Source organism: Fulvia fulva, chromosome 10 (genome assembly GCF_020509005.1).
Source record: "Fulvia fulva chromosome 10, complete sequence".
In the NCBI taxonomy this organism is placed as follows: Eukaryota; Fungi; Ascomycota; class Dothideomycetes; order Mycosphaerellales; family Mycosphaerellaceae; genus Fulvia; species Fulvia fulva.
The window spans coordinates 2,107,334-2,133,734 of NC_063021.1; the positions used below are offsets into that span (position 1 = coordinate 2,107,334).

The 26,401-nt window shown below is 50.2% G+C and overlaps 6 protein-coding genes across 6 annotated transcripts; 5 read left to right on the plus strand and 1 right to left on the minus strand.

Moving 5' to 3' along the window:
- Positions 1 to 1,618: 1,618 nt before the first annotated feature.
- Positions 1,619 to 2,550, plus strand: CLAFUR5_12138 (putative glucan 1,3-beta-glucosidase A; the record flags this gene model as incomplete). Its single annotated transcript, XM_047911286.1, has 2 exons — positions 1,619 to 1,926; positions 1,953 to 2,550. The coding sequence occupies 2 exons, from the start codon at positions 1,619 to 1,621 to the stop codon at positions 2,548 to 2,550; spliced, it is 906 nt and encodes a 301-aa protein (XP_047767089.1).
- Positions 2,551 to 6,034: 3,484 nt separating this feature from the next.
- CLAFUR5_12139 (uncharacterized protein) lies at positions 6,035 to 8,064 on the minus strand (the record flags this gene model as incomplete). The annotated part of the gene is made up of 2 exons (XM_047911287.1): positions 6,035 to 6,743; positions 6,815 to 8,064. 2 exons carry the CDS (start codon positions 8,062 to 8,064, stop codon positions 6,035 to 6,037), a joined length of 1,959 nt encoding a protein of 652 aa, XP_047767088.1.
- Positions 8,065 to 9,248: 1,184 nt separating this feature from the next.
- On the plus strand, positions 9,249 to 10,603 carry CLAFUR5_12140 (L-rhamnonate dehydratase; the record flags this gene model as incomplete). The annotated part of the gene is made up of 2 exons (XM_047911288.1): positions 9,249 to 9,567; positions 9,624 to 10,603. 2 exons carry the CDS (start codon positions 9,249 to 9,251, stop codon positions 10,601 to 10,603), a joined length of 1,299 nt encoding a protein of 432 aa, XP_047767626.1.
- Positions 10,604 to 14,404: 3,801 nt separating this feature from the next.
- CLAFUR5_12141 (uncharacterized protein) lies at positions 14,405 to 15,014 on the plus strand (the record flags this gene model as incomplete). The annotated part of the gene is made up of 2 exons (XM_047911289.1): positions 14,405 to 14,448; positions 14,501 to 15,014. The coding sequence occupies 2 exons, from the start codon at positions 14,405 to 14,407 to the stop codon at positions 15,012 to 15,014; spliced, it is 558 nt and encodes a 185-aa protein (XP_047767627.1).
- Positions 15,015 to 15,880: 866 nt separating this feature from the next.
- On the plus strand, positions 15,881 to 16,943 carry CLAFUR5_12142 (uncharacterized protein; the record flags this gene model as incomplete). Its single annotated transcript, XM_047911290.1, has 3 exons — positions 15,881 to 16,015; positions 16,066 to 16,209; positions 16,263 to 16,943. The coding sequence occupies 3 exons, from the start codon at positions 15,881 to 15,883 to the stop codon at positions 16,941 to 16,943; spliced, it is 960 nt and encodes a 319-aa protein (XP_047767484.1).
- Positions 16,944 to 17,856: 913 nt separating this feature from the next.
- Positions 17,857 to 18,645, plus strand: CLAFUR5_12143 (uncharacterized protein; the record flags this gene model as incomplete). The annotated part of the gene is made up of 3 exons (XM_047911291.1): positions 17,857 to 18,033; positions 18,096 to 18,464; positions 18,520 to 18,645. The coding sequence occupies 3 exons, from the start codon at positions 17,857 to 17,859 to the stop codon at positions 18,643 to 18,645; spliced, it is 672 nt and encodes a 223-aa protein (XP_047767485.1).
- Positions 18,646 to 26,401: the final 7,756 nt, after the last annotated feature.

Below are 26,401 nucleotides of genomic sequence, written 5' to 3' on the forward strand. Positions count from 1 at the left end.
CGGTATCTTAACATAACGACATCCTATAGAATCGTTACTAGGAGGACAATTCCTCTTTAGATTCTTCGCTATCTAGCGAGTCCACTTAATAGGTACGTACGTTATACCCCGACTCGCTATATCGCTTATAGCGTCGTAGCCTTAGTACTAGCTAAACACTATCTAGCGACTCTCTACTCACTTCCTACCTCCTAGTATCACCTAGAGGTATTAATTGCGACGCCTTATCGAAGGTTAGAGATCTCTAGACTAAATATACTTACGCTTTCGTGCTTTCCGCTATATAAGGGCCTCGTTAGACTTACGTAGCTTACTAATCTCGCTTTGTATAAGAGCTATCTAATACGCTATCTCTCTACTCCCTCTCTATTACCCTATTAAACGACCTTCCGCTTTCTACTACGCCTTTCTAAACCCGTAACGACGCTCTAAGACGTAATAATACCTATTATAAACCCTGTCTTATAGAAGTTATAGGTGTCCTAGTTAAGGATGCTATACTTCTCCTTTTTATTATATATAAGTAGGAACTACTTCTCGATAACGTCTAGATCTTCTATTAGGGCTCGCTAACAATCGTATCTACGTGTTATATAAACCTTTAGCTTACGACACTACCTAATAAACCTATCTATCTAATTAAGACTAGCGGGCTTAAGACCCTTCTCTTATAGTAATAAATCGGCCATTACTTACATACTAGCCTTTAATAGCGAGAAACCTCTAAGATCTAGCTCGAGTATGTACTTAAGTATTACCCTCTCTTCTAGCTCTATAAGCTTCTTCGAATTAGGCTCGTAGTCACCCCGAGGAGGTCGTCTATTTAATCGATACCCTAGTATAGTTCGAGACGCGTCGTATACCTTTATAGTAAGTCGATTCGTAATTGTCGCGTCGCGTTTCGTGGCCTGGACAGCTAAGGTCAGTTTGGCCTCGTTTGAAGACAATACACGCTATAATAGTGGTTATATAGCTGTATCTGTCGAAGTGGTACAGTTCTTAGCAAAAGTAGCCCGCTCGGTAGTGAAGCACGTTAGTTATTATATTATTTAATATGCGGTGTTTCAATGTAGTGTGAAAGATAATACGTTCAAACCCGGCTGCTTCAGGCGCTCCGCTAAGAAGCTTACGCCGGGGTCACGTGTGGACCAGGCACGTGAGCTTCTAATTTGGAGAGTCTCATCGCTAGTTCCAACGCGCGTGTCGCAAGTTCATAGACGAGACGCTGTCCGCTCACGCTCTCGAATGGGAGAGCAAGGAGATCGTTCCGCCTGAAGTCTGGCAACGCTTCGCCGAGGCGAACATGCTGATTCCCAACCTAGCCGCCCTTGCCAGTAGAATGGTTGGAGAGATTGGGATTGGGAACGCTTTCTGGAGGCTTAGCGTTCAAGGACTTCGATGACATGCACTCGTACATCTATTTTGATGAGATGGGTCGGTGTGGATTGCTGGCGATCGCTGGATCCTTAACAGCAGGCATGCCATATGATGTTCCACCTATACTGCACAGGAATTGTACGAATGTCATTTCAAAGATACAACACAGTCCTATGGAAATCGTGTCGACCCCGGCCGCCCACGAATCGACTTACGACGAACCGACTACACTAGAAGCGTCATGCTCTCCCTGCTGGCTCTCTTAATCTTTACAGCCACACTTCATCACACTGTCGCCAGAACTTTTGACTGGAAGACATCCAAAGCCAACGGCGTCAACCTCGGAGGCTGGCTGGTCCAAGAGTCGACCATCGATAACACCTGGTGGACTGCCAGTTGCGGGAACGCCACCGACGAATGGACCTGCTGCGCATCTCTGGGCCCTAGATGTGGCACTGTCCTTGCCCAACGCTACGAGGCTTGGATCACACCCAGCGACATCGATGAGTTGGCGTCGGCCAACATAACACCACTCCGCATACCGACGACGTACGCAGCCTGGGTCAAAGTTCCAGGCTCACAGATGTGTATAGCGGCGATCAGGCCTCCTATTTGCAGAACATAGCCTCCTATGCTATCAACGCGTACGACATGCACATCATTATCGACATACACACGCTACCCGGGGGCGTCAATGGACAGCCCTTCGGAGAGCGTCAAGGCGCCTACGGCTGGTTCAGTAACGCGACTGCGCTGGGATACTCGTATCGAGCAGTTTCAGCTGCCATTGAGTTCACCAAGATGTCCGGCTTCGCATCGCAATTCACCCTTGAACCTCTGTACGAGCCCATAGACAATCGAGATACCAGCAAGTCCGACACCACACTGGCACTCTCTGATACAGGAGCTGCGTGGGTGACCGAGTACATTAAAGGAGTGTTGGCACTTGTGCAAGCTGCTGGAGCCGACATCCCTGTCATGATATCTGATGGCTTCAAGGGTGAAGCCTACTTCTCGCCATTATTTCCATCCACAGCAAACATTGTCTTCGATGTCCACATTGATTACTTTGCTGGCCGAAGTGCGGACTCCGGGACGGCTCAGAACCTGATTTGCGAAGATGCGAAGGACTCAGTCGGTGATGGCAAATTTCCAGTTTTTATGGGCGAGTAGTCCATCGAGACGGAGCTAAACAATCAACTCGCCAACCGCCAGAAGTTGCTGAATACAGGCTTGTACTCCTTCAACAAGTACGAGCATGGCAATGCGTATTGGACGGCAAAGTTTTCTGGGATGGCGGCAGTTGATGGAGAGGGCACCTAAGCTGATTATTGGAACTATGCGGCCTTCATCGCGCTCGGCTTGATAGATCCGGCAGATGGTTAGCCGTGTCGGTCCCCATGCACCCGCTTCGCGGGTGTTGGACAACCCAGTGATATTGGACACCTCAATAAAACCACGCTTTCCAACACGCGTATCTTCCATTCAGCACGCGTTATCTCATCAATATGGTTGCCTCCATCTATCGTGAAGAAGAGGAGCTCATCAGTGAGGCCGTGCAGTGGTACTGCGACGCGTCAAATCCAGGTCCTGTCAAGCAGGTAGCCGCCAACTGGGGTGTCGATTACCAACGCTTCAGAAGACGACTTCTCGGTCACAACTCACGCAGCACACGGCCGCGTACGCACACGGTGTTGACAGACGATCAAGAAGCTGTTCTTGCAACCTACTTGAGGAGGTGTGACAAGATAGGCGTATCCGCTCGACTCCGGATGGTCCAGATCAGCGCAAATTCGATCCTCAAGCGATACCATACTGGACCTAGATCACCTCCAATTGTGAGCTCGAAGTGGCCACAACGATGGCTCAATCGACATCCAGAATGGAAGAAGGTGAAGCAACAACCATTGGAAGCAGCAAGAGCAGCGGCATGGGATATTGGTGACCTTGAATGGTGGTACAGCAAGCTGTGGGAGACCTGTCAAGAGCATGGCATATTGCCTGAGGACATGTGGAATATGGACGAGACTGGCTTCCAACAACAGTGAGGACCTTCTGTCGATACACTGCTGCGCTTATAGCTGATCCATTGATAGATGAGTCTATTAAGCAGCGACTGGAGCCACTCTTCCGTGGAGCCCAGATTGCTATCGTTGAGGGCGCCGAAGCAGTAGCTGAATTGAACAACACCACGGTCCGTCAGAACGCTCGCAATGCTCGCAACACTCAGAAGAGACAACACCTTCAGCGTGGAGGTGTCATGAAGGCTATCAACGCAAGAGCTGCTATACAAGAACGTGAAGAGAACACAGTAAAGCAGCTTGAAGCCCAGCTAGCACGTGCAAGAACAGGTGAATTGAGACACCGGATAAGCAAGATTATGAGCTATATCAAGGGGACATACAACAGACCTGCTTATCCAGTGGAGAGACGGAAGATTATGCCAATATGGCTTGCCTGTATGGACGATATAGCCAATAGATAGTTGAATACACCTCATTGATATCGTTGAGGTGTCCAATATCACTGGGTTGTCCAACACCCGCTTCGCGGGTGCATGGGGACCGACACGGCTAGCCGTATTGTGAATGAGCCGGTGCTTTTCAACAATGCTCGGAAAGCCCAAGGTAGCAGAAGCAATCGCCGCAATAAGCGATCACAAGGATACGCTTGCAGACGACCATGTGGATCATGAGGAATTGTGGGCTGACAGAAACTTGGAGTCGCACAGTCGTGGGTTGTTGAGGCTGGTTTGAAAGACACTGAAGCCACTTGCACCATCCATAGATATCTCAGCTCGCTCTGGTAGCGTGGAGTATCTCACGGAGTGTCCACAGAATCGGATTCGATGGCAAGTTCCGATCGCAATATCGATCTCAACGCTTCCAGTCGCATTATCTCTCAAGGATCACTTGCAACGCGAGCCATTGTACCAGATAGGACAGTGTCATACTCCCTCAAGAACTCTTCGCCCGTGGTTCATGACTGAGAGCCAATACAGGCTATGCTCGACCATGCTCATAACAACGATTTCCCGCAATGGGATCATCAACATAAGGCTTCTGCTTCGGCGCATGTAGCGGGGCGAAAGTCCAAGTCTTTCCTCCATCCGCCGTGTCCATTTCTCCTCCAGCGGTATTATGATTCCATGGTCCGACATGTCTGAAATCCAGATTGGGTTTGCTTGGTATGATCTCGATGTCTTGCCATGCTGGGCTTGGGATCAGTATGTGGGAAAGGTTGGGGAAGGGTGGCTCACTGTGAGCAGGGACTGCATCACATGCACCGCCTGGATAAAGTCCGGTTGCGCATTCGATGGCGATTTGGAAGGTGTGACCTCGTTGGTGTTGATCTGGGATTGAGTCAGGATGTGGGCAGTCGGTGCCTTAGGGCGATGAGGAGAAGATGGTGATGCGAACTGGAGCTGAGGAATGACACCTGCACGTCGTCGATGTAGACGATCCGAACCCACAAATCTTTCATGTCGTTGAACTAATCTGCCACTCTTCATCAGTATAACGACAGTTCTACTCCAGGACAGGTATATGACTTACAATGCGTCCTGATGCGGCTCCCAGGCTTCGTACTCACAGCCTCGCCCTCACTTACATAATATCCAAAACTGTCGTTACCTACACAATTAGCATCACCTCACCCGCCCCTTTCTGTGGTGTTCAACATATCAATAAATCATACGCATGGTTACACCACTTTGTGTCCGTATCCGGACAAGATTCTGGCCACGACTTCGGGTCCGAATTATGGCTTATGCCCTGCAAGGCACCCAGGGTGCCCTCCATCATAATCGCACTCCAAAGGTCCATACTGCCATTCACATGAGCGGGCAGTTCTGGTAGAACGAGAGTCGCGCTCGCTTCGATGATCCACGTGCCATTTTCGAAAGAGAAGGGGTCTGGACTGGAATCCAGACTTATGAACTTGTTGTTGGCGAGGGTAAGTGTGAGAGTGGCGAGGAGGAGGGAGAGGGTGTGCTGGTTCATGGTAGGCTTGGTAAGTAAGTAAGGGATGGTAGCTAGAGGGCTTGGTGTAGCGATTGGCGCATGGGGGGAGAAAGGGACTACGTCTCCAGCTGAGGTTAGCCGTGATCGTGCTTTTATATCATGTAGTGGACTATTCTGGACTGGAGATGATGTGCGCGTCTTGCAACGGTCGATGTGAAGTCGGTTGAGATGCCGTGGTGAAGCCAACAAGACTGCTAGGGATCTAAAGTTGAATCGTGGTCAAATAGGATATGAACCTAGCCAGGCTTCTGTGAGTACGACTCGGTGCTAGCGACGTCGTCGCAAGGCTGCCCATGGAGGAACGTGGCAAGGCCGGCTCTCACACGTGGCAAGACGCTGCAACCCGTCCTTTTGATATGGTTGTTGACGGCCGGGATGGTCTTGGACCGTGTCGCGACGAAGGCGGTCGAAGTCGTTGAGCAGGAGGTGGTTGGTTAGATGTGTCGTAGAAAACGAAGAGAGAGTTCGAGAACCTGGCCGCCTTGAGACGCATATCCACGTGACAGCGCACTCGGGCCCGACTGCCGATAAGAGAGTCCATCCCAGTAGCGAAAGTTGCAGTGGATAGAGACGTCCACGGGTGTCTCGATTTGACAATTGCCGCGGCTTCCTTGCATCGGTACATTGCCTCATCCCTACTGTACAAGCCAATCATTAGCATTGTTATACTCCACACCCTGGTCCATGAAAATCTGATACTCCGGCACAGTCCCTTCGCCATTGCCATTGACACCATTACCTCCTCCGCCCTCGCCATTAGCCTGGAAAGGCAAGCGCGGCATATTGAAGAAGTCAAACACATCAAGATACTCCAACTCATTTGGGGCAGGAGTCCTCGCTGGTGTGACCGAGTTCACCTGCTTGCTCCCTAAGTACTGTCTCGGCTGCCTGCTGATCAAAAAGTCCAGATCGTAGGCGCAGCGACGCATATCCGCAAGGATCCTCACAGTCGAAGGAGTCTCGCGTACCCCGTTCGCACCCACAGGGGCACGTTCGCTTTCGCTATACTCATCCATGACCCTTTGCAAAAGAGTCGCGTAGCGCTCCGCGACCTTCCAGTAGTAGCCCAGTTCACGGAGAGTTTCGACAAGAGGTGCGATGGCTGGGTTGACTTGGTGGTCGATTGTGGAGCCGTGGACAAGGAGCAGACGTGCAGCGACCCACAAGCTGAAAGCAAAGGGTGGCCCGAGCTTAGTGAGCATGTTATTGTTCTTGACGTATTGGCACAAGGCGCAGATGTCTTCAACTGCGGTGTGACATCGTTGTGATGCGCTGAAGGAGGGCGTGAAGATAGGCGATCGAGTCGTGGGATATGCGGCTGAGGAGTGGAGTCGGATCACAGTGCTGTGCTTACGTTAGCTTGGCTCATGACCGGTGAAGAGATGCAGATTCGCTCTTCGGGTTGCTTGGCTTACGTGTGGTAGGTGATATGCAGCATGATCCAGATGCAATTGACAATCTTGTTGCCTCCATTAGGGTTGAACAGCCGCGACATGTTGCCGTACTCGCTTGGAAGGCTGAACTTCCACGCGTTGAGTTTGCTGTCCAGCTGTCTGTATTCTTGCTGCCATTGCTCCACATCAGACAGGGCACTGATGTCGACTGGCTTCTTCAAGAAGCGGTGTATCTGCGACAGGATGCCTACTATCTCGATGTAGTAGCTGAAAGAGCCAAGGTTCTCGGGATGGTTCATCTCGCCGAGGGAGTGCTGTTCGCCATCTGTCGTCTGGAACCATCGTGTGTCAACAGGCTGATTGCGAGAGAAGAGGTCATCTCGGCATGGCAGCTTCCTGTCGATCTCCTTGTCGTCAAGCGCGAATTCGAAGGCTGTTGCTATAGTGCCATACCTGTCCAGAAGATACACCATCCAGAACAGCCGACGCCGACTTTCATCCTCAATGAATGACTTTGGCTCGGGCAGTACCATTGCACGAAGAGTGTATATCGATGGGAAGAGCGGGGCCACGGAAGCTGATGTCGTCTCCACTGCAAGCCCCAGCTGCACCACACTTCTGGTGATCAATGCCAAAAGATTCCAGCCAGGTGGTCCGTTCGAGCTGCCGACTATGTCCAGCGCCAGAATGACCAATGCTTGCAGCGCCTTGACAGAACTGTTCTCGAGGCCGTATAGTAAGACCTTCTGCTTCGATGTGGCATGGTATCGTTCTCGCGCCTGATCGCTAAGCCGAGGATCCGTCGAGAAACGCAGTGTGGTGGCAACGATAGCATGAAGCAAGATCCGATCTGCTTCTTCGAGAGTGTTTGGACCAAACAAAGAGTCCAGTGTGCTCCGTCGATGCAGTATTGGACACCACGTGTTGATGTGCTTGAAGAACAGGTCTGTCAGAGCGTACAGAAGATCATACGGTGGAAAGTCATGATCTTGTGACACGGCCTTCATGGCACCATCTTGAGACGCAGCACCGGTGATGTTCAGACTCGGCGATTCTAAAGGCGGATTCGATGGAGCATACAGTTCGCCACTCGTTATGGGTGGCAGATGTATCGAAGGTTGAGATGCATGGTGATGATGTTGTGGTTGGTTTTGGTGAGACTGATGATGCTGGCTCATGTCGCGGTTCTGTGCTTGCTGCTGCTGTTGTTGCTGCTGAATGCGGTTGTATTGAATGGCCGTAGCTGTAGGATACCTATCCGGAGTCTGCATGAATAGAGCCGCTTGCGTTTGATGGCCTCCATGCTGGGAAGCAGGCGACACGGTCGACTGAGCACCAGTGGTGAGATGCACAGCGAGCTGCTGGAGGACGTGTTGCTGGCTACTCAGCACACCTTCGAGCTTGTCTTTGCATGCATATTAGCCTGGGACTCTGCGGAGCATGCGAATGGACTGTTTCAGGCATTGTCGTGATAAAGTGCGCTCGGTATCGAAGCGAAGCACAGTTCTTCCTGGGACGCGCGGGCGATGATCGATGGAAGCTCGATCGAGAGCAGGTAGATAAGCAGGCGATGCAGTATGTCCTTACCTAGACGTGCTTCGAGCTCCTTGCCATAGCCGGCGCGAAGACCGGGTTTCTTGCGCTCTCTGTACTCGCAGACCTGGCCGTTGCGCAGACACCAGCCACACGACGGCTGTCCACGATCGCACTTGACCTGTGGGAGGTGTTGTCAGCACGTGGTATGTGTGTAGCATGTGCAGGAACGTGGCAGTACTATGATGGATGGAAGAGAGAAGGGATGGGAATGGGTGGTGACACGCCTTTCTCTGCTTGCACAACTCGCACGAAACGCTCATTGGCCGCTTGCGCTTGCGGGAGCCATCCGCGCCGACATGGTCGTCGTCGTCCTCGGCGCTCCACCCGTCGTCGTCGTCGTCACGCTGGTCCCCAACGCCATTGCTGTTGCTGGTCGGCGAGGTGCCGGCGTCCTTCGGTGAGACCAAGGTTCTAGGCGTCAAGGTGCTCATGCTTCAGCTCGGGAGGAAATGATACGAAAGAAGGCGCCTCGGGCCTGTTTAAGAGGAAGCGAACGGTGGCTCTTTCCCCGCACCGAGGGCTTGAGAGAGGCGAGAGCGAATCCAGTTCTGATCCACCATCGCCAACCTTTCCCGGATGCCATTGTCCGGCATATTTTCCCTGCGCGCGTCGTACCACATCATCCACTGGCACTGCACAGAGACGGGATGGCTCTCGCCATATCAAGAGGTAGGTATTAGCCGGCATTGCTGTAGCTCGTCGTTCCTCATCATTTCTCCTGCTATAACACTACCTTCTCACAGCGTTGTGCTGAGCTGTCAGATCGTAGCACGAAGCATTCACTCTTCCAAGTTCCGAGACTCACTAACGGCAGCCTGAACACCAAGCACTGAGAAGTCACCGCTTGCCATCAGCCAACATGGCGGTAAAGAGCAGCGTCAGGTCGTTCCCCAAGATCAAGGAGGTCAAGACATACATCATCCAGGGAGTCGGTTCTGGAGGCGACTACCACAATGTCAAAGGCGGACATTGGTTGATCGACTCCAAGATCTCGACGCCCATGTCTGGGTACGAGGCTTACAGGACGTCGCGTACACAATGGGGAATCAACGTCCTTGGCTCCTTCTGCGTTGAGCTCGAGGCAGAAGACGGCACAAAAGGCTTCGCGACTGGCTTCGGTGGGCCTCCAGCTTGCTGGCTGGTCGCAGAGCACTTTACGCGGTTCTTGATTGGAGCCGGTGAGTGAATGACAGGTCGTTGAAGACGGTGTGGGTGCCGAGCTGACCACGACTAGATTGCCGCGACACCAACAACCTCTTCGAGCAAATGTACCGCGCATCGATGTTCTACGGTCGCAAAGGCCTCCCGGTCGCTGTCATCTCCGTCATCGACCTCGCGCTGTGGGATCTGCAAGGCAAGATTAGGAATGAGCCAGTATACAAGTTGATCGGCGGTGCAACGCGTGAGAAACTGCATTTCTACTGCACTGGTCCGCAGCCAGGTGTTGCAAAGGCAGCAGGCTTCACCGGTGCAAAGGTCGCCTTACCATACAGTCCGGGAGAAGGTCCAGAAGGCATGAGAAAGAACATCGAATATCTTCGACAGATGCGAGCAGAAGTCGGTCCTGACTTTCCCCTTCGAGTGGACTGCTACATGAGTCTGAATGTGCCATACACAATCGAGCTGGCAGAGAAGTGCAAGGACTTGGACATTGACTGGTGGGAAGAGTGTCTCTCACCCGACGACTTCGATGGTCAGGCTCTGATCAAGCGCGCCCACCCAACAATCAAGTTCACTACTGGCGAGCACGAGTTCTCAAGATACGGCTTCCGAAAGCTCATCGAGGGCCGCAATGTCGACATCCTGCAACCAGACGTAATGTGGGTCGGAGGCCTGACTGAGTTGCTGAAGGTGTCAGCAATGGCTGCAGCATACGATATCCCAGTCGTCCCGCATGCCAGTGGTCCGTACTCGTACCATTTCGTCGTCTCGCAAGCGAACAGTCCTTTCCAAGAGTACTTGGCGAACTCGCCGGACGGAAAGAGTGTGTTGCCAGTTTTCGGCAACCTTTTTATCAACGAGCCGATCCCGGTCAATGGATACTTGGATGTCTCGGTCCTTGACAAGCCAGGCTTTGGGCTTGAGATCAATCCACAGGCACCACTCATCGATGCCGCTGGTATTCTAAACCCCGCGCCAGCCAAGTCTCTACCTGCACCTTCACAATCGCAGGAAGCAGACGGCGGCGAGACCAAGGCCAATGGCGTGGCATGAAATCACATTTGATTGAATGCCGGGCGATCAATGCTTGGAATGTCGAAGCAGGGCTGGACGTGTAGCAGGTGAAGATACCACGGCCTGTCCGAGAGTATGCCCTACAGGGGTGGTGGATCGCGGCCGTGCTTACATATACCTAGACGCAGGTTGTTAGAGATGACAGCTGCGAAGTAAGCATCAGGTGCGAATACGTTCTTGAATGGCCTCCACGACGATGGCTTCGAAACCTCGGAGTTTCGTAGGAGCCGTGAGAGGCAGTGGCGAGTTGGCTATTGTGCATCCTGCCATCAAGTCTTGACACGCGTCTGTATCGCTAGTCTCCAGTCATGAATGCGTCGCAGCCATGAACCGTGATGGTTTGGAATCCGAGTTATTCGTATGTCGTGTGAATAGATGTGAGTCGTTCCGTACTGCGGTTGGTCTGCTCATCCGCCGGACCAGCCGCTCCCACGGCCACCGTCCGGGTGTTGATCCTGAAGGAGCGAAGGAATGGCGTCAGTAGCGAGATGGCAGAGCCGCATACACGTGCTTGGTCGAAGGTGGTAATTGTTAGCAGAGCGTCGCGAGTGGTGGAAGGGAATCGCCACGCTCGATGTATCGACATCGACACCGACATGGCCGCGGACATTACTGATGAGCGATGCTGCTTTGATATGCAGGCTAAGACGCTGGCAGAGGATGTTTTGATGAGGTTGTCCCATCATTTGGCCCCCACGCATGTTGCTGCCTGGTGCATGCATGCTCGGCATCAGGCAGAAAGATGGCTAATCTTAGCAGTATCTTGACGGAAGCACCCCCCTGGCGCCGCCTCTTCGCTTCTGGCCTCGGAACAAGCCAAGCCCACGGGTTGCGAATGTTACACGAGAACGCGAGCTCGAGGACACCACCTGCTGATTCCACAGAGCGCAGCCGCATCCTCGCCTTGTCACCCAACGTCAAAGCTCGGGTCAGGAAATCGTTCGCCGACCGCTTCTTCACGCTTCTCTCCACTGCTGGACCTGCGTATGGACTGGCCCTCCGTACACTAATTGCTGACCTGGTCGTCGGCAGCTATGCATGACGACGAACGCTTTCCACACCTCCCGGCCCAAAGCTGCGGTCGTTGATCGTCAACGTCGTGGACTGACAGGGAATCGTGCATTAGGTTGGCCGCATGGTCGGCCGCGGCTGGCTGCTGCAGACACTCACATCGAGTCGTCTGCCTTGCACTCGTATATCGAGCATGACCAACGCCAGGCTACTGTTGGTCAGGCCCGTGTGGCCCTCCCCATCCTTTAGCAGTGCATGTTCCTCCAACCCTTTAGTCTCCCGGGTCACGGGCGACGCGGTCCTCCCCTGCTTGTCTACTGCCCGATCGTAATGCTAATCAGCCTCTCACAGATGCGAGAGCCGTCCCCGGGAAAACTGTGTCTCCTTTCGCACAGCTCAGACCGAGTCCGACTTTCATGCCGTCTGCCATCCGGCTCGGATGCGTCCGCTTCGATTGCACCAAGCCAGGCGAGCAAATGCGCCTCAACCTATCGCAGGCTACGACTTGGAGGTCTGCCAAAGCGGTATGGCTGTCTGTGGAGCCTATGCAAGTGTGGTCTACTGACTTACAGTACCCTCTTCCTCCTGCTCATTCCTGCCGCATGAACATTTAATATAAAACAAGGTTGCCACTACCTGAAATGCGCTTGTACCCATACTCTACCTCACCTCACTTGTTTGCATATCGGTTTTTGCTTCAAGCTCCTTATTCTTCAGTACAGCTCAAGCGTTGGTGGCGCATTTGCTAGCTCTGCTTAATACTTGCTTCTACTATCAGCAACAAGATGTGTCTTCAGATCGTTGAGCGGTACTCGGTTTGCAAATGCTTGTATCACAAGCATGCCGTCGATCCATGCGCAGCACGAGCACAGCGTGGTCATGCTGTGCAAGAGAAAACAGTCCTAGTTGGCTACGCATGCGAACGACATGCGAAGTACAGATCGCAACAACCAGATACACACACGAGGCGAACCACATTCCCGGATTCTGGCTACTCCAGTGGAGGTTGGAGCCCTCAAGTCGAATGACGGTTGCAAGGACCCGCCACTGAGCCTCATCCGTGGCTAGGTAATTGTCATGAATAGAATCATCTCAGGGGAACACATTCGTTCAGCACCACAGCCCATCAGCCAAATCTCACACTCGCTGTTGCAACAACAATCGCAACACCTTGGTCTCGTTGAGAGAGATGCAACCTGAGATCTCAGTCATCACCAACGGCACGGATCAACAAATACTCCCGTACACCGGACACCAAACACACTGCGCCATGGTGTTGAGCAAGCAGTCGATCCTATCTCCAGCACCTACTCGTTCCGGCGCCGGAGCTAGGGCTCAGCAATCCTATTGCCCGGGCAGATGTTCGATCGACACTGCAGCATGCAATGCGAAAGACGCGCATACGACGTGCATCACCCTGCGATCAAATGACTGCAAACCTCGTAAACCTCCACGAAGACGACAGACATTCTTCTCCTGGCTTTAGCGTGGCATTCCACTGGCGTTCTGCAGCGTACTCGCAATCGTTGGCTTGCCCGATTCCTTCTCGCACTATTCCCCACGCTTCTTGGTTTCAGGAGGTGCGCGTCGCGGGTTCGACACGAGACGGACCTCACCTCTCGAGCAACGCGGCGATCGCGAACTCATTTGGCCTTTCGTTGCAATGTATTGGAAGTTAGATAGAGACTTGTTACCCTCTTTGAGGCATACTTTGAGCGATCGGAGTGCTTCTTTTCACTTGTCTTTTCTCTTGGCGTAGATATCGGCATGTCGTGCTTTTGGTTTTACGGATTGTACTGCAAAGTAGCGACAATGCTTGGTCAGCTTTCACTCTTCTTCACAACCAGGAGCTTTGGCCACACCGACTGCAAGAGTGTCGATTGGAGTATACCACCGGCGTGCGTTGAACGTTCTGACTGGAGCGGCGAGAACTCCGTGGTGGGAAGGATTCGCTTGATTATCATCTTACTCGTAGAGGGATAGCGGACACCCGAGGATATGGACTTGAGCAGAGTTTCTTTGCGTCACAGGCCGACTTACCTGAAGAAAGCGAAGTGGCATACCGTCGTCAAGCCTCCGAACCTCGCCTCGAAGAAGGATGACTGGGCATGAACTACTTACTTTCATCGTGATGCTAATACCGAAGAGACGATTCCTGCCCGAGCTGAAGGATAGAAGATGACAGTACATCGAAAGTCCGAGATAACCTCCGGCTTAGCCGTAAGAGGCAGGTGCTGAAGACAGTATGCATAGAGCAGACGACCTCGGCGATTTTCAGGAACCACCAAACGACATCAGCATGCGGTTCTGACGAGTGGACGGTTCTCGTAGCAGTCATGACCTGATTATTCCCGGCTTACGCCCGCGAGTGTCCACGAGACCAAAGACCAATTTCGATTATGGATGAGTTCAAGAGCATACGCCTCGCTCAAGTCTACTGCCGTACAGCCAGATGTGCAGTCCATTGATCAGGTGAATTGGTTATGACAGTACTTTTTGCACTCAGACTTCAGTACTGCTAAGGCTCTGTGCTTGCACGTCGTGTTTGTAGATCTGCATTACTACTCAACAATGTTCGTTGGTATCAATGACCAAGAATCGCCAGTTTCGATAAGTGAATCGGGTCCAGATCGTGGAAGGCGGACAACTTTCTCTAGATTCACTCGACAAATTTACGCTCGTGCCGAGCACGTGCCACCGACTTTTGCCACACATTAGCATCTCACTTGATGTCAACAACATTCCTCGCTCTACAACCATTCAGCAAAGATGTCGCGTGTTATCGCAGGCTACACGTTGAAGTTTGCAGCAGAGTGAGTGATTTCCTCCTCTCTGCAATATCAGATGACTGACCATATATCGCAGCGCATCGTCCCAAGCCCACAAATATAGTGCCAACGCGACAGGTGGCTCTTTCTTGGCCCCGAACAACCAATACACTCCTACCACTCGGTGCTTCCTCCTGGAACTCCCTGCAGAACTCCGCAATCGCATCTACGAGTTCGTTCTTACCGTCGAGCCCGCTGCCGACGGCCGCGTCTACCTGAAAAAGCGACCGACATCAAAGACTGACAGCACGGGCTCCATGGTCGCACGGCACTGGCACGATCCACTCGAGGGACGCACCCGCTTCTCAGGCAAATGGGTCGAGGAAACGATCAACTTCGCTCCGAGCAACCTGAGTATCCTGCAGACCTGCTCACAGATCAACGACGAGTCATGCGCACTGTTCTACAGCGTCAACAACATCGCTGTCCCAATTAGAGGCCTGGTACAAGGGTCGTACGATCGCACGATCCTTCCGCCCTCCAAGCAATTCTTCCGCCACACTAGCGACGTCCGCCTTACTGGCATTACGAGATTGACTATCCTCCTCTAGGATCTCGAAGAGGTGTGCATCTTCTGTAAGAGCGCTAAGGCCCTTACGAACCTCCAGCATCTTACCATCGTCCTCGATGCATTAGATGGGCACTATAACGACGCAGCTTCGCGTGAGGTAGGCTTGGTGGAGGTGGCGCTGCGCAAGCTGGAGGCGGAGGTGAAGGTGATGTGAGAGTCGCGCGCGAAGCAGAGGTGGGTGTAGCTGGAAAATCTTGTGGCAGCGCTGGAGAAGTGTAAGCTCAAGGTCGAGAAGGCAAAGCAAAAGAGGTTGATGAGGAAGACGTAGGTGGATGGAGAGACATATTGTTATAACAAAGAAGCTTTGGTTGGGTAAGCTTGGTCGAGGGAAGTGTTGAGTGCACAAAGAAGAGGCTGGCGAGTGTGGGACAAAGCCAATATGTGCAATGCAGCCAATGCAGTGTAGTCAGCATGTCTAAAGACAACATGCGACACATAGCAAACACGATCATGCTATATCGGCCTTCGCATTTCTTTTCCTTGGCTCTCCAATCGTTCCAGAGGTTTTCCTTACTATCCCCTCTTTTGCCGTATAGATCTTCTGTCTGCGAATGTAGCACCAGGTAGTCGGAATACATGTGACTGAGCATGATGCTTGGCGTCTGCTTTCGGTTTCGATGCCCTGTATGAGTATACTCTGCTGAGGTGCGAGCAAAGATCCAGCACAGCACACTGGCTTGTTCAAGCCACAGATTCTGATGTTCGTGGGCGTGGGTCAAGCCGTGGCAGGCGTGGACGCTGCTTCGCCTGTGATACAAATTGAGCAGGGTCCGCTTTCGATGATAAATTGCGATTTTGCTCTCCCATCAACTTCAACCCGCGACAACACAACAACACGCAGGCAAAATGGTTCCTGAGGATTCTCAAGCCCTTGCTGCCTCTCTGGAGCAGCTGAGTCTACAGGACCGACCGCGCTCAACTTCACCATCCGCAAACCAGCCCTCAACAGAAGGTCGAGCCCGTATTACACGCGACGCTCGCGTAAGTGATCTCTGATGCCATCTTGATCAGCACTGACCGTGTTTGACTAGTCTTCCGCATCAACACTGAAGGCGTCAGCTTCTCCAAACGCCTACGATGCGCAGCAGAACCCAGGCTCACCTTCGGCATCCAACGCGAGTACTGCGCCTTCAAATGAGCCCGTACAGTTCAGCGCTCTCCAGCGCCACTACCTCGTGAGTCAGCATGTCTCGATGTGATGCATCCTCGAAGCTAACCTTAGCGATAGACCATTGGCGCGAGCGGTGTCAACGGCGCTGCGAGGCAAGCTGTAACCACTCAGCCTCCAATCAGAACATCACGCACTTGCATCTTGCCGGAGGTGCTTCCTGGCGAGATGCGCAACGGCATCTACGAGGAAGCTCTTACCATCAGCCCCGGCACCGACGGTACAGTGGAGTTGGTGAAGTGGGGACAGGTTCGTACCAGCAGCAGCAGTACCCTCCGTCGCTGGGATAGCGCTGCTGGCCGCGAGGTCCGCAAGCAGCCTGTCGCCGCTCTCCTCGCAACATGCAAGCAGGTGTTCAATGAAGCCTGCAGCATCTACTACTACCAGAACCACTTCAAGATCTCAGGCGACGACAAGGGCCTGAACACAGCATCACTGGGACACTTCATGCTGTCGATGCGCCCAGCTCGCTCGCGCCATCTAAAGTCTCTGACCATCACTGTCAACGACTTCGAACAGACTGTGCTGGCGATGAACACAATGCAGCAGCTCATGGGCCTGGAAGAGCTGTGTATCATCGTTGAGGCGGACGGACCGGTCGATCGGTTCGAGGAGAACAAGGAGGCGTTCGCTAAGGCTTTCGGAGAGATGTTAGGGCTGAAGACCTTCTCTATCCAGTCGTCTTCCATCGACGAGGGCATGGAATGGGTCGCAGATGCCCTCGGTATCGAGCTGGGTTAGGAGGACAGGCAAGTAAGGGCGTATGCGGTCGACTCACAGAGACATGTAACGACTGCCTAGTCACAGGTATTGTGCTGCATGAAAGTGGTGCAAACACTACGACTACTGCATAACACAGTCGCAGCTTAGCTCAAGAAGATCGAAAGAAGCTCCTTCTACTCGGGATTTCAGTCCGTGTTTCCATCTTCTTCGTCAGGAAATATAGTGTTCGGTTCGGGGTCGCTAATAGTAAGTGGGTGCTTCACTGATCTCGTAGAGAGCGTCGTGCAGTGCCGTACTATATGTTCCAGTGCCCTTTCCTGCTGATGCAGCTTGCGGAAAGCAGCCTAGTCACATTGGATTGTTGAAAGACGGGAGCACCGTGGCCTGAAGACGATCGGTGGTATGACAGAAAATATTCTGTACAATTACCGTCTAGTAGTCAATGAGGCTTTCAGAGTCGTCGGGGTAGCCTGTATAGTCAGCATTCCTGAGACACAATGGAATGTAACACATAGCAATCATACCGTGACCTCATAAACTCCATCGCCGTCTCCTCTCTTGGCCTTCTCACCGCTATAACCCTCCTCTTGTGTCTGTCTACACTCGCACTCAGCAGTATACAAGACATGCCTGTCAGTCTTGCCTAGAATCTCAGAACGTCCATACATTCTGGTTCCTTCCTATCTCAGGAGGGAGATCTACAATCACATACGATGCTCGTCGTACGAGCTGTCGTTGAAAACAGGCCTTTTAGTGAACCACGGGCGCCCAGCAGCGGCCACAGCCAACGATGTTCGTGCTCGTGGTCCCGGTTGTGGTTCTTGTGGCCGATTAGGTTAGCTTGCCTGAGGCGCGAAGTTCTTCCGCACAGACATAAAGTCGAGTTTCATGCTTGCCATCCACTTGATCTCAACAGCAGAACACAACGCCCATGATGGATCCGATCCAGTCATCGGACATGTCGCAGAAGTCTGCTGATATACCCGAAGACGTTCCTGCTGATGCTCGCAATATGCCCGCCATGCTGTTGCCGTCCGCAGAAGAGTGGGTAGACGAAGAGGCAGGACAGCCAGCAGTCGCACAGTCCAATGCGCCACTTCCAATCACTGTAAGTATATGGCATCCTGGCGCTCGCCGTCTCTGAAGAATGATGCTGACGGGCATGAACAGCCATCTGCTGCTGTCGCCAGCGCGCAGCCATACTTATTCAGCCCTCGACTACAGACCACCAGCCACGACCAGCAGCCAGCAGCGCCGACACCGCATAACCTACCGGCAATGTTTGGCGCTGGCGCCACATCACAGTCGTTCACATTCATCCTTATATCGCGGCCCGATGGCCACGGTTATGGCCAGTACCTGGCCGTGCCGACGCCGTCCAGCCTTGCGACAGTGTCTGGTCCTGCAGGTAGCGCTGCCTCACAACCACTCTCATCTGTCCCTGCTGCGACACCAGCCTCTAGCCATCGTCCGCGGTTCCTAGTACCAGGCGATCCCATGTACTCGGACGAGGAGGAAATCGTCGACGAAACAGATATTGTAAGCCTTACCTCCCCTTCCAACACTGTTGCTAGCCTCTCTAACCCAAAGACAGGCTCCAAAGCCCTCGCGCTATGATCTGCGGCATGCGCGCGATTACGTCCCGCCACCATCAGCGCCACCTCCACCACCGGTTCCTGCTCCAGCGCTCCCACAAGCAGCTCGGCATCCGCACCAGTAGGACAGACCCCTGTTCTTCCAACAGCCACGCGGCATCCGCGAACGCATCTACGAGGAACTCTTGACACTGGACCAGGAGTTTCCAGAAGATGAGACCTGGAAGCTGAGTTTTGACGACGAATGGAGACGAGAAGCCTTGCGCAATGACCGCGGCAGGATGGCCTGGACCATGACCTGTCGCGGTGCCAACAATGAAGACGGACCGGTCTTCTATCATCGGAACCATCTTCGCATTAGCAGCAGCGCAGACCTGGTGCTTCGCTCGCCACCGCTCGCAACCAACTTGGCCACTTTCCCGGGTCCTCCACCATGCGGGCTCAATACTATGCCTGAGTGGTTTGTCAAGGAGACTAGTCGCGATCGTCTGGAGGCCATACGCACGCTGACGGAATATATAGGCTGAGCATACCTGCCAGGCTACCCTCAGGTTGTATCCTTGGTCAGTGGGTTCCAAATCACGTCTGCCTCAACTCTTGCTCTCCTGGCATCCGATGTCCTTGCTCTTACGCTTACCTCTGTTGCTCGAACTAGACTCTGCGAGGATGACATGCAGCGATTTGCGAATGCTAGGCCTGCGCGACATTGTATACGGTGTTGGTGATGGTATACGAGCAGCTCAGGGTGTGCTAGAGACGTTGGTGAGGTCCGCGATGGTGACTCGGAAGCATGGACCAGCCAAGACCGGAAGGTGTGGCCCACTCCTTCCGTGCACTTCGATAGCATTGTTAGGGCCTGTCCATTTCATCCTGCAGCCGCGCTGCCTTTGCAATATGCACCTCAAGCAGCTCGAAATGGACAGGCTACATCAATATGCACCTATTGCATAATTAAATAGACACTATTGACACCCTGTCGTCACTGCAGCTTGCCTACATCGCATTTTGAAGCGGCACTCGCGGCATATTAAGATGCAGAGCCTACAGGTGGATCGGATTGCCCCAACAGGCTATCCGGACCCATAATGCACTGCTTCTATAACCTGCTGCCTATAAGGTGCTTTCTGCTTAATTTTGGATACTACGTAACGTTGCCGTAGTGTCACGGGCAGCCCGCGACCCCTCACTGTAGCTGCGTCGGCCAGGCTGAACCGCGGACCTTCTGCATCGGGTTAGCGCGGCTTGGCTTTGCTTTATAACTTCGCCGCGCCTCGCGCTCCTCTTTCGTAGCTTCGTAGAACAACAACTATCTCATTCGGACCCTATAGTACGCGCGCCCTTACAGTTTGTTCTACCTTACTACCTAGATCGCAGATCTAGGTAAGGGACGCGTAATAATAGGAACAGACAGAACCGTAGAACTTAAGAACGCGTAGAGTCGTATTAGAATATAGTATACGGTAAGGCGTATAGCGCGTAGATACCTAGAGAACGTAACGCGGCGACATTATTAGTAGGTAGTCGCGCGCTCGTAGACAGTTAGGATATAGGCACCGTTACGCCTCCCCCGAACCTAGATAATATAACTTTATAAATAGCGAACGGCGGTATACTACCGCTACCTAAGCCTAAGGGCAAAAGTAAGTAGCGTACATCTCTTTTCCCCGACCTCTCCTCTTTTCCTTAGAGTTAGATATAGGACGATAACCGGCGGGTTATAGTAGACACCGGTATCGCGCTATAATAAGAGATTAATAAAGCTTACTAGAAGGCCTTCGAGCGAGAAGAAGGTAGTAAGATTAACTTTATAGAACTATTCGAGTTTAAGCTCGAAGAGAACCTAGGCGGCGACCTAGACGAGGTATATCTATTACTCGACGAGGTAGAACATATTCTCGTATCCGAATACTAGAATGTTACTCTAGATAACCTTACGACCCTTATATCCTAATACCCGAAGACTACCTACGACTTCGTACTATAAGTAGTTAATACGGCGATTACTAAGGGCAGACAACTCGATATAATAGAGCGAGCTAACGACCTCTAGAACACCTAGTATACTACGCTATATACCGAATACGACCGTATCTATAAGATGCTACGAAGTGAAGAGCTTATTATATAGAAAATGGTAGTAGATCTTAAGAGTAAGAAGAATTACGACCTAGCTAAGTTATAAGAGCTAGGGAAGAAATATAAGGAAGCTAATAACCTATATAAGTAGATTAGCGAGATCTACGAGAAGGAGAAGAAGAAGGCATAAGATGCTAAGGCAAAGAACTAGGCCCTATAACAAGAAGTCGATAATCTAAAGGCTCGGCTTAAGGTAGGAGATACTATATAGAACGGAGGTAGGGGCCGCTTAGGCCGCCGACCCTCTCGTTCCCGCCTACGCGAGACCTTACTCGAGTAGCTATTACGTAGGTATCGCGAAGCTACTAGTAGAGGGGGCGGTAGCGGTAGTAGTAATAACGATAGAGACGACGATAACCGTAGTAATAATGGCCGAGGACGTAATAACGACCGTCCGCGACTAGGACCTAATAATAGTCGTAACTCGAGAATACGTAATACCCGTACCTCGACACTACTAGTTAACCTTCTAGAACGTCTCTTTACTATTGACCGTACTCTTACTCGCGGTATAGAGATCGGTAAGGGTGTGCCTAACCCTAAGCACTTTAAGAACGATAACGACCCTAATTTCGATAGCTAGTATAGTAGTGTTCTCCTAAAGCTAACTATAGTAACCTTCCGTACTAAGGTAGATAGTCTACGCTTTGTATATAGGTAGATATAAGGCGATCCTTAGCGAAGTATTAAGCCGAGGATCCCTATGCCTAGATAGTAGTCCTTTAACGAGTTTAAGACTAGAGAAGAGTTATTAGACTAGATAACACGCTAATATAGTATACGTAATAAGGGAACTAAGGCTATAGTTAATATTGCTACCTATAAGTAAGAATAAGGCGAAACCTTTATAGCCTTCTATGCCCGCTACTCGAAGTTACGCGCCTAGATATTATAGACCGATAAGACCGAGCTTATACTGTTCCGTAACCGACTAAACCGTAAGTACTTTATTAAGACCTTCGGCGACCGCGAAGTCGACCGCCGCCTAGATAGTATATAAGACGTTATCGAGGAGTATACCGTACTAGACGAGAGTTTCTACGAGACAGATCGACTATACCCGTAGGAGGAGCGGCCCCGGGGTAATAGTAACTCGAATAGTAATAGCGGCTAGAATAACTAGAATAACGGTAACGTAGTTACTAGTACCGCTACCGGTGTAGTAGGTGCCTTAGTATAGCGCCTACTATAGTACGCTAGTACTAAGAAGAAGGAGGATCTACCGATATATCTATAGAACCTACCTACGCTTAACCGTAAGTAGCGCAAAGACCTTAAGAAGTAGGGTAAGTACTACCGCTACCGTATAGGTTCTTACGTATCGACTAACCCTAAATGCCTAATATATAGGTACGATAGCGACTATCGCACACCGCGTCTACGTAATACTACGCCGAATCCGAACGCGAACCTTAGTTCCCTAGCCGCCGATCCGTAGTAGGGAAATAGTACGACCGCTACCTAAGCGTAGTAGATAGCGGTCACCCGAACTTCCTAGGATAGAAAGAGTATAAGATTGAGAGACACGGTATGTAAGAGACGGTAATAGACTATAGTAAGGAGCTTAAGATATCGGTATACGTACTAGATAAGCAATAGCTAGCTATATACCCTTATATAGTATTACCCGTAATAATATAATATAGAAAGGCTCGAGGCCTTATAGATTCTACTTCTACCTCTCTCTTTCTTAACTAGAAATTTATACGTAAATATATAATACCCCTGATCCCTTTAACGTAAAGCCGATGACTAACACTAGGAGATAGAACGGCTACTACGCGGCAGATTATACACGCGGCCCTTATAGACGTAGTTATCGGCAATTATTACGAGCAAATGTTATACTACGTCACCGACCTCGAAGACGACATCGTCTTTAGCCTACCGTAGCTTATAGCGTATAACCTAAACATCTTCTAGGAGACAGGCGAGGTGGCATTTAGGTCGGATTACTACTTTAGTCACTATCTATAGAATAAGACACCGATAATAGTATAATCCCTAAACTACCGCGAGAAGAAGAAGTAGGCACTAGTACGGTACGGACTAGAGCCCTTTACTAGAGAAGTAGCGAGCTTTATAGTAGGAGGGGCAGAGCTAAACGTCTTATTATATAACCTAGAAGACATAGACGATAAAGAAGTAGACTACTAGGGCGTTTCTTAACGCGCGTAGGGGATGTACGCGTACCGGCCTAGGGCTAAGTACTTCTATATTATGCCTACTAGGCGTAAGAGCGACGGCGGAGAGCTTAAGCTAAGTGTAATAGCTACTAATAGTCTAGACTAATTCTTGAACAAGCAGTTCAATTATAACCCGAAGGAGAAGTTGCCGCCGATATACTACGATATTACGGACGCTTTCTTAGCTAAGGATTATAAAGGACTCCTACCTTACCGACTAGGCGTAGATCATAAGATTTATATTAAGCCTAATAGTCTATAAGAGCCACTATACCGTAAGCCCTACGGCCTAGCTAAGAAGGAGAACGAGGCAGTTAAGAAATAGCTAGACGAGTAAATATCTAAAGGGAAGGTACGGAAAGTAGGGCAAAAGACGAGCTAGTCTCCTATACTAGTACTAGTAGTACGTAAGCCTAGAGGTAGGCTACGTGTTTATATCGACTATAGAGGATTAAATACGATCACTATTAAGAACCGGTATCCGATTCCCTTAATATAAGAGACGCTTAACCGTATATACGGTAAGAAGTACTTTACGAAGCTAGACATTATAGTAGCCTTTAACAAGTTACGGATAGCTAAAGGGCACGAGTAGTTAACGGCGTTTACGACACGATACGGCATCTACGAGTATCTAGTGTTGCCATTCGGCTTATATTACGGACTAGCATTGTTCTAATTATATATTAATAAGGTCTTATAAGAACACCTAGACGACTTTGTATCGGCCTACCTAGATAACGTACTTATCTTTAGTAACACCTTAGAGGAGTACATTAAACACGTGCGGAAGGTTCTTACTAAGCTACGCGATATAGGACTTATAGTAGATATCGATAAAAGCGAATTCTACTAATAGAAGGTAAAGTATCTTAGGCTAATTATAACCCCTAACGTCATCGAGATAGACCCCGAGAAACTCGAATGTATTCAGATATAGGAAGCTCCTAAGAACCTAAAGGATGTCTAGGCCTTCCTTAGATTTACTAACTTCTATAGGCGGTTTATCGAAGTATCTTCGCGTATAGCTACTCCTCTTACAAACCTAATCAAGTCGGACGGACTAAGCAATTATAAGAACAGAAGGATTCAATAGTCACTAGATTGCTAACAAGCCTTTAACAATTTGAAAGCTACGTTTAGTAAAGCCGGCATACTCGTACATTACGTACTAGGTAGGGAAATAGTAGTAGAGACAGATTCTTTAGATTTTATAAACGCCGGCGTACTTTCGTAGTATAACGAGAATGGTATACTACATCCTATAGCCTTCTACTCGAAGAAGTTAAGTCTATAGGAGTGTAATTATAAAATCTATAACAAGGAACTATTAGCTATTATTAAGGCTTTTGAGGAATAGAGACCTAAGCTCGCCTACGAGACAGATAATAAGGACTTATAGCTAGTCAAGATTTACACCGACTATAAGAACCTAGAATACTTTATAAAGACAAAGTAGCTAAATCGGCGATAAGCGCGTTAGGCTAAGTTCTTATTATAGTTTAACTTTAAGATAATATACCGTCTAGGACTTTAAGGTATAAAGCTAGACAGCCTAATAAGACGTAGCTAGGACCTTCCGTAGGAGGTAGACGACCCTCGGAACTAGTATTAGCATCAGACATTGCTACCTCCTAAGCGATTCCTTAAGATCGCCTTACTATAGGCAATAGTAGAAGATACGCCGGAAGAAGAGGAACTAGTATAGCTAAACCCTAAAGCTAAAGAGTTTATGCCTATAGAACGAGATACGCCTACTAAATAACCGGCGACGCGTAAAAGTTAGCGGGAAGCCGAACTCGAGTATCGAATGTCGACGGCGTACGTAACTAATAACGAGCTTAAGACCGCAATTAAGGACCTATAGAAAGACCGCACTCCTACACTACTATAGAGAGCGAAGATTCACCTAGTACACTATAAAGTAGATAGCGACCTACTATATATTCGAAATCAATACGACGGCTAGAGCTTATAGGTACTAAATGACTAAGCTTTATAGACTAGGACAATTAAGATAAACTATAACGCTCTAGTAGTAGGCTATCTAGGACGAGCTCGTACTTATAAACTCGTAGTACGTGAATTCTACTAGCCTAGATTAGCGAGATCCGTATATAGATATACCGCGAATTACCGTACCTACCGTATAACAAAATCTCTATACTCCTAGCCACTAGGATTACTATAGCCACTTCCTATTCTAGATCGGCCTTAGAAACACATTATAGTCGACTTCGTTATCGGACTCCTAGATAGTACTCTTAATAGTATAGTCTATAACAACATTATGACCGTTACTAATAGGCTTACTAAGGAAGTCGAGCTGATCCCTATTAGCGTAATAATAGTATAGAATGCGGTAAGGCTTTTCCTTAAACATATGTTCTGTCGGCGCGAGTTTCCTAATACTATTATATTAGACCGTAGCAAGTAGTAGGTTACTACCTTCTAGAAGAAATTCTATAAGATGCTCCGTACAAATCGTAAGCTAAGTTCTTCGTATTACCTAGAAACTAATAGACAGTCAGAACGTACTAACTAGGCAATAGAATAGTATCTCCGTATGTTTACTAATAAGGTATAGGATGACTAGGTAGAATAGCTATGCCTTACTTAGTTCGCGATCAATAATCACCTGTCTAATACTACTAGTATGTCGCCGTTCTACGCTACCTTAGGCTACAACCCTAAGTTTATAGAGCGAGTTGACCTGAACGCTAGAAAGGAGGGAGGACTAACTACTCTCTAGCGACTAGATACGCGATCAGTAGAAACCTTTATACGTCGAATTTACGAGCTTTATAAGCACCTTTAAGAGAATATACGAATATTATAAGCTCTCTAAGTAGAGGTAGCAAACCGCTACCGAAGTATTCCTCTAGACTATAAGGTAGGTAATTAGGTATATCTTAGTACTAAGAACATCCGTACGACTCGACTATCTAAGAAGCTAGATAGGAGATATACCGGCCCTTACTAGATTACGGAAGTTATGCCGGCTAGACTCTCTTATCGACTGAAACTATTAGACGCTCTAGTAGGACTTAATAGATAGATAGATTTGTCATTCCCCTGTTCTAGGACCCTATCCGGCCTATGCAGGTATATATCTATTGTTATGTACAAAGGGAAACCCGAATAGGTGAAAACCCTTCCCGCCCCCGACTACTCCTTGTCTAGATTAGCTTTCCCTCTGAACGTACGTAGTCCATGTCACTACCCCGTTAGCCCCCGCTCCTAGCCGGTCTCGTCGCGCTGCGTCGTGTCCTCTCTTCCTGCACTGCTCCTACTAGGCGGTACTGTTCTAGCCAGCCCTTCTCTAGTATCCAGTTCGTAATGCGCCGTAGGTCTTCAGCGTTGTTAAGAAGTGCCCCAATCGTCCGGTTCCTCGCCTTTGCCATCCACTCCCCCCTTCCTAGCGACCACCTCGGACAGACGAGGAGTGCGTGCCGTACGTTCTGGGAGCGATAGCCGCAGGGGCAGCTAGTATTCGTGTATCCTGGGACCTTCCTCCATGATAGGTACCCCTGGAGGCCGATGTGTTCGCTTCGCAGTT